Consider the following 7,509-nt stretch of genomic DNA (forward strand, 5'->3'; position numbering starts at 1 on the left):
AAATCATATTGATAATTCCCCGAGCAGGCGGAGCCGGTCTTTGATGAGCTCAGTCATCCCTGGGCTGGTCCTGATTTGTGCGATTGAAATCCTCATGAGGAGGAGCAGTCCTGGCTCTCTGTCTCGATCTTTCTCGTTGTTTCATGTTCGGACGGTACCCCTCTTGTCGGATCAATATATTTTTTATTTCAGAATGTTGTTGTATTATCCTCTCAATCTCCTGATCTAATTGTCGGCAGTCTTCTGTAGTATGCCCATACTCATTATGAAAGTGACAATATTTATCTGATTGCCTGTTTCGGGGTCCATTTTACGTCCACGGAGGCCTTTGTGTGAGTTTTCGATCGTCACAAATTTGTAGGGCTCGGACTTTACTCATGCGTAAAGGAGTGAAAGAGGTGAATTCTCCCAACAACGCAGGTCGGAATGGTTGTCCCATCCCTGAATTATTGTTTGGAACCCTAGTGTTCTTTGGACTTTTCGGTCGTTCCCTCTTCACAGCTGCCCGCGAAACCTGTATCTCTTCCATGTTGACATATTTTTCAGCTCGGGCAAGTAATTCTTCATATGTTTCTGGCGGCCTCTTTATTAGAGATTTAAGAAAATCTTTTGTATCCAGCCCTTGCATGAAGGCACTGATGAGCAGGTCTGGAGTAGCCATGGGTACCTCGAGAGCCAAGGCACTAAACCTGCGGATGTATGCTCTCAAATTTTCATATTCTCGTTGCTTGATTGCAAAGAGGCTGAAAGTAGTGGTAGGATGCTTTTTGCTGCTAGCAAAGTGATGCAAAAAGGATTTGCTGAAATCCTTGAATTCCTTGATCTCCCCAGGACGTAGCATATTGAACCATTGCTGGGCTGGTCCTATGAGAGTAGTAAGGAAAGACCGGCACTTAATCTGATCAGAATATTTATGCAACAGAGCTGCATTCTCAAAGCGTGCCAAATGGTCTTCAGGATCCCCTTTGCCATCATACTCCCCAACATGAGGTAATTTGAACTGATTGGGGAGGTCGGCGTCCAATATCTCCTGAGTAAAAGGAATGTTTCTTGTTGTGGTAGCTAGGTACCCGGACTGTTTTTTCCTTAACTGCTCCATCTCCTCCTTCAACTTTCTGATTTCATCGAGGTAGGCATTATGATCAATGTGCAGTGGATTGGCCCCTGCTCTTTCTGCAAAAGCCCTCTGAACAGCCTGAGCTACTAGTACCTCTAAATTTGGGTGATCTCCATTCTGATCAGCCATCGAAACTCTTTTTCTTCAAATTCCCATAGACGGCGCCAATTGATGATGTCGGAATTTTACCTCGGGTTCGGTCTGGTAGAATGGATCCTCCAAATCTCCAATGAAGCAGGTCGAGTCGGATACACCAAGTTCTGCACAAGCAACAACTAGGTCAAGGGGCGCCGAAAGTGTTTTCGGCGTGACCCCTCCGATGCCTAAGTCAGTGCCTTGAAGGCAGATGGTATGATTAATGCGAAAATTGAGAGATATGAGTGCGTGAAAGTAAAAGTGAGTAATGAATAATGAATACCATAACAGTACCTGTATTTATAGGAAAAATAGAGTAAGTTATCTAGTCGAATTATAACATGTCATGGAGTAGGACTCTTCACTCATTGGTCCGCCCTTGAGTTTATCCCTATCTCATTCATATTTGTGCAATGGCCAAGCTTATCTCCAATGTATTCAAGTTCCACTTGACCTATAAAACATACCAAGCCCTACTGGGCCCCAGCTCGAGTCAGCCCAGTAATAAGCAGCCCAGGTCTTGACATGCCCTAACAGGTAAAAAACTGGGCTGGACCTGATATATAATAATAATCCCAAAATTGGGCCAACCCATAATGAATGGGTTCGGGTCAAAATAATTTTCCGGGACATCAAATATGATTCAATATCTATTGTTGATAATGTTCTAACGATATATTATTGAAGATGTATAAATGTTGATTCTGTTGAAGGTGTTTTATCAATAATAAATTAATAATGACAATTTTTTTGTACAATTGAATATAGTATTTGACTAGAACTGACTCGATGGTTCAAGCACTGGTTAATCGGTTGAATTAATGATCAATGGCCCATAACTACAAGTCTACAACTAGGTCAATTTTCATTTTTCAGGCTGGTTCTAAAAACTATGGTTAGAAATTTAGAACAACTCTTTTATGTAAGTGATCCAAGGACGACATTAAAGTAATTGCCGAATGAGAATTAGTAGATTTCTTGTAAGTTTGTCTCATATATTTTTATTGATGGTGGGTCAATTTTACTCGTATTTACAATAAAATAATAATAATTTTACACGTCATGTTTTATTTATCACCAAGAAAGTTAAATGGTTTCTAAGTAGTTTTTCTTTGATTTTAATACATAAAATATATTTCAAACAATAACATATTACTCTAAATAAAACAATATTTTACAAAAACGATAATGGAACATAAATTTGTATATATTTTGCAAAAAAAAAAACAATAAATTTGTACAACACAATCATATGTGAACTATATTTTATACTGTCAAATACTTAAAAAAATTTAATATACTTATTTAATACTTAAAAAAATATTTATTTAACTTAAACAATATAAAAAATAAAAAATTATACACCGCATGTCCGCATGAGTCACCCATTGTTCATAAATTGGATATGCTTCTTTCTATCTTCCTTTTTTTTTTCCCGAAATATTATTTTCCACACTATAATAATAATAATTATTATTATTTACATAGGATAAAATTTTAAGATAAATTTTTATTGCTACCAAAATCTATCTCATGCGTATTATTATTGCTAATTATTAATAATTATTATCACTAGTCATATATTTTTGGATGAAATCGACCTTTGTAAATATGTTTAGGGTAAATTTGAGATTTGGAAGAAAATGAAGGACGGAAATATATAAAACCGTCATTTCCCTCCGTTAGAAGCAGAAAGAACGTCAGAAGAAGCAGCTGCAGGCCCTGCTCAGTTAACTCTAACCCCAATGGACTCCACTCCAGGTGGTTCCTTCACATCCTCGGAGAAACCCGCCGCCGAGTCATCGGCGGTGGAAAATCGAGATTCAGCTGCAATCAAAGCGTCTATTTCACGGTGGATCTTCACAATTTCCCAACGATACCAGCATCTGCTGGACAAAACGACGCCCCATGTTCTAAACCGGTGGATCGCATTCCTGTGCATTGCAGCCTTGTACGTGCTGCGGGTTTACCTGTTAGAGGGCTTTTACGTGGTGTCGTACGCCCTCGGTATATATTTACTCAACCTTCTCATAGGATTCCTTTCGCCTCGGGTGGACCCGGAGTTTTCCGATGGGCCCACCCTTCCGACTCGCGGCTCCGACGAGTTCCGCCCCTTCGTACGCCGCCTGCCCGAATTTAAATTCTGGTGCGTCGATTTCTGTCATTGTCCCCCAACAAAAAAATTAATTTTGGCTTGAGTTAATCTGAAGTCAACGACCCAATTGAAACTCAGGGATGGTTATATCATGTTAAGAAATACTGGTTTTGGTTTATCTGGTTTCAGTTTCGTTGACCCTGAATAATTTTGTTTTAGTATAGTGTGTTATAGAGTAGGTTGTCTTTTTTCTTGGTTTTGATACAAGCATACTATTTTAAAGAGGATGTCAGGAGATAACGCATTTTGATTGCTAAAAATCTGTGTAAAAATTGGAAGCTACTTTGCATATCAATTCTAAATTGGATTTTTCTTTGATCGTTGTTTGTGTTGTAAATTTCGCTTTTAAAGTGAATTTTTATAATAGCTCTTTTGTTTTGTTTTATTAATTCGCTTGATTTCAAGATTACAGCGAATAAATGAATTCTGTCATGAAATTTTGCTTCTTTTCTTTTTTTCTTTGGTGATTTGTTTTGGATAAAGTTTGTTTTTTTAGATAGATTGCCTTGTGTTGTACGACTGGCGAAGCGTAGTTACTATGGTTGATTGAGGGCGTGGAATTGGTTGGACTTAGTTGTGCCGTTGTATTGATTATGGTGATGGATATGGTTGTCTTTGTCATCAAGGGGGTGAGACCCGCAATTTCAGAAGGGACGAGCGTGCATATCTTATATCTATGAAACCTTCAACTCTTACAATTTCATCTTTTATCTGTGATGCAATCCGTGGACCGTGGGTATAAACACAGGAAACATTTGGGGAAAGCTATATTAAAGTAAGACTTCCTATCGCGTCCTTGAATTGTCAGTTGGCAAAAGTTCTTCCAGCCATAGTGCCAGACAGCTGCATGAGTTCTTGCATTTTTTGCAACTACAAGAGAAATCCATTTATTGGCATATGGAGCTTACACATGCAAGCTGATAGGTTTGATTCCCTGTGAAGTGCATGTACTTGTATTCTGATTGTCAGCTTACCTTGTAACTTGAGTCCTTTACTGGATTTCTGTAAATTTTCAGATAAACTTTGCTTTGCTTCCAAACATTGTGAAATGTTTTTGATGCAACATCGATAATGATGTGCTTTACTTCATGATGTTGATATTTTATATATGTGAGCCCCCCCTATCAATGGCATTTTGAAATAGAGCATCTTTTTCTCGTTGCTGTTCTGTGATTGGTTTGTCATTGTGGTATCATGTCAAGGTACTCGATCACCAGAGCGTTCTGCTTTGCTTTCATTTTGACATTCATCAGCATATTTGATGTACCTGTTTTTTGGCCAATTCTCCTTTTCTACTGGATCGTTCTGTGCATGCTAACTCTGAGGCGACAGATAGAGCATATGATCAAATATAAATACGTTCCATTCTCCTTCGGGAAGCAGGTATGTGTTAATATAATACACATCATATTTTAATCTTTTGAGCAAGCCCTCTTACTTGAAACTGCATTATTCTCAACTCTAAAATGATCTCATGCACTTTTCAGAGGTATGATGGAAAAAAAGCAGCTTCAACCGAGCCCAAAAGCCCGCCCCCCGTAGTCTAGTACTCACAGATAAGGTATAGCCTCTCAGAATTTCCTCGTTTCCTGAATTTTATCTGTGGATCTATTGGCTTCTTTAGCAGCTGTTTCATTCGCATTTTTGCAGCCAAGTTTGAAGGTGATCGTGTTTCTTACTTTGTGTCTTAACTGACCAAGAATGTCTTTGTACAGAAGCAATGCATCAATGAACGGATCACTGATCTTATGAGTTAGTGATTATTCACAAAAATATGAACACCGTCCTACCATAATTTTTTTCTTGAAGCCTGTCGTACCATATTTTTTTATTTCATACTATAAAGATTCAACATGGATTTTTATATTCACTCAACTTGTTTGTATTGTTTTCTATTGTTTCGGTAAACTGTGTATTACTTCTCGTTTTTGGGGGAAAAAAAAACTGAAGGAGGCGTGCATATTTCCAACTCCTTTTAATGTCTCTTAAGTCTTAACAATCAATGTAATAATTTTTTCATTCCCAGATTTTAAAATGTATCGTCAGCGTTGAATATTTAATCATATATGATTTGATTTGATGTAATGACAATAATCCGTATATTTTAAAATTATCTGATAAGAGTGAAATCAAATATATATCTACTTTTTCAATACTACCTCTCCTGAATTACGTTGCGTCCAAACTAAATTTTGATGGAACACGTCAAAAATAATGTCAAACTTTATTAATATATATCCTTTTTTACTTTTTTTTTAAAAAATGAAATCCTATATACGGCATTAACCAAGATTCCAAAACAACATCAAAAAAGGTATCTCACTCTGACAAGACAACTCCACACTCGAAACAAATCCATGGAAAAATTTCGCAAGAGAAGCAAACGAATGCAAATCTGCAAGCAGGCGTTATGCGTTAGCTTGGTGGCCTATAATAACCGTAGATACCGTAAAATGTTTGTGAAAAAGTTAGCAGCAGCAGCACAACTGCAGCAACAAAGGAGATGATAGCCCATGGATTACTGAAGTACTTTGATTTCAATGTAGCCCTCCAAGCATTCCATCTATGATCATAATACTGATTCACTTGCTCAGACAACTTCGAAAAGTTGCTGTCATTTATGTCGAAAACCACCTCTTGACACAGCCGATTGAATAGTTCCGCGACCTCTGCGTCGCTCCCCAGCCAATGCTCGATAATCCCACAATAATGCAGGTAACTAACATCTGCTGCCGAGTCAATCAGGTTGTCCATAAAGATCACGTACGATGTTAAGTCGTTTGGACAGTCTAAGTGGCATTGTTCATACGCGATGAGGTTAAGGAAGAGCGATTTTGTGCCGTCGTGGATCAAGAGCCGGGGAATCTTGAGTACTCCATTCTTGAATTTTATATCCCAGAATCTGTCTGTTTTCCTTCTCTTAAATTTGATCCCTGAATCTTTTAATTCTGTGACACAGTGAATGAGTTGCTGCCGCCTCTTGTCTGCCACCCGACTTGTGTGAGACCACCGTTTCATCCATATCCGAGGAGTCGGTTTCGGGCCAACTCGGATGGCTAAAAGGCTCCTCCTGAAGACTTCAAGACTGTGGAGTCCACCCTGATCCGTTAATGGATCAAAAGTGCTCGCATTCCCAATGGATGACTCGACTCTTTTCCTATCGATTTTCGTTAATGGCTCGTCCGTAGGCATCAAGGGGTCGAAAAACCGAAGCGCCAGACGTGCCACGACGCCTTTCTGGTCAGGATTTCCAGACTGAAGGCCTAGAAGCCTGTCCAATACAAAGAGAGGAATCTGATTCTCCAGCATTATCATGTCTCGTTGAATCGAATGCATAGAACCACGCATAGCGAAAACAGGGTCGCTCCTCGAGTAGCCAAGTTGCGTGAACCCTCCTGCCGCACCACAAAGGAGCTCGAGGATGAAACAAGAGTCAAGCACCATCATCTCCACAAACTCGTTGCTACTTAAACAGATAGTCCCTTCATAACAAGCTCGAGTTTTCTCTTCAAGCTCTTTAACAGCGTCCAAATATATCGTTATGTCCTGCTCCGTTCGCTTAAGAATCCGATGAACAGCTCGCCATTTATGCTGGTCCATGTTTCGTAAACGCTTCTTGCCATGGTGATAAGGGCCAAGGGACACAATCTGAGGAATATAGGCCTTATCGTCGCCATCTCTTAAACAATGAGGTATCCTATAAATACATAGTTTTGCCCATGAGCTCGCAGCATCGTCTTTTTGAGCTTGATCAAGCTTATCTTTTATACTGATCACCCACTCAGACTCGGGAGTCTTGATCTGATCCTGCTCGACTTGGCCACTCTCTTCGTCTTTGATCGGAACTTCGATCGAATTCGAGCCCTGACTTTCCTGTCTGATCTGACCATTGATTTCTTGAGGGAAGCCAATGGATCTTGAAACCGTGGGACTTTGTGCATTATGAATCCCAGTTTCTACTGTTTGATTCAGCTTGAGGGTTATCAGGTACCAACTTAGAAGCTCTTTGTTGAATACAGCCACCATTTTTTGAATTCTGGTATGAGATCTGTTGTGTGCAAGAATGAAGCTGATTTATTGACATTTCTTTGGATCGAATGAT

General features: G+C 39.3%; 2 protein-coding genes across 3 annotated transcripts; one reads left to right on the forward strand and one right to left on the reverse strand.

Annotated features, from left to right (window-relative positions):
* Positions 1-2,925: 2,925 nt before the first annotated feature.
* LOC140887392 (protein RER1A-like) lies at positions 2,926-5,378 on the forward strand. Of its 2 annotated transcripts, XM_073294618.1 has the most exons (4): positions 2,927-3,398; positions 4,610-4,790; positions 4,895-4,968; positions 5,058-5,377. In XM_073294618.1, exons 1-3 carry the CDS (start codon positions 2,998-3,000, stop codon positions 4,952-4,954), a joined length of 642 nt encoding a protein of 213 aa, XP_073150719.1. In that variant the 5' UTR covers positions 2,927-2,997; the 3' UTR covers positions 4,955-4,968; positions 5,058-5,377. The 2 variants fall into 2 exon arrangements, with proteins under 2 accessions (XP_073150720.1, XP_073150719.1); XM_073294619.1 differs by having other exon boundaries at positions 2,926-3,398; positions 4,895-5,378.
* Positions 5,379-5,619: 241 nt separating this feature from the next.
* LOC140887983 (UPF0481 protein At3g47200-like) lies at positions 5,620-7,509 on the reverse strand. The gene has a single exon (XM_073295638.1). The coding sequence runs from the start codon at positions 7,431-7,433 to the stop codon at positions 5,823-5,825; it is 1,611 nt and encodes a 536-aa protein (XP_073151739.1). The 5' UTR covers positions 7,434-7,509; the 3' UTR covers positions 5,620-5,822.

The sequence above is a fragment of the Henckelia pumila genome, chromosome 3 (genome assembly GCF_033568475.1).
Source record: "Henckelia pumila isolate YLH828 chromosome 3, ASM3356847v2, whole genome shotgun sequence".
In the NCBI taxonomy this organism is placed as follows: domain Eukaryota; kingdom Viridiplantae; phylum Streptophyta; class Magnoliopsida; order Lamiales; family Gesneriaceae; genus Henckelia; species Henckelia pumila.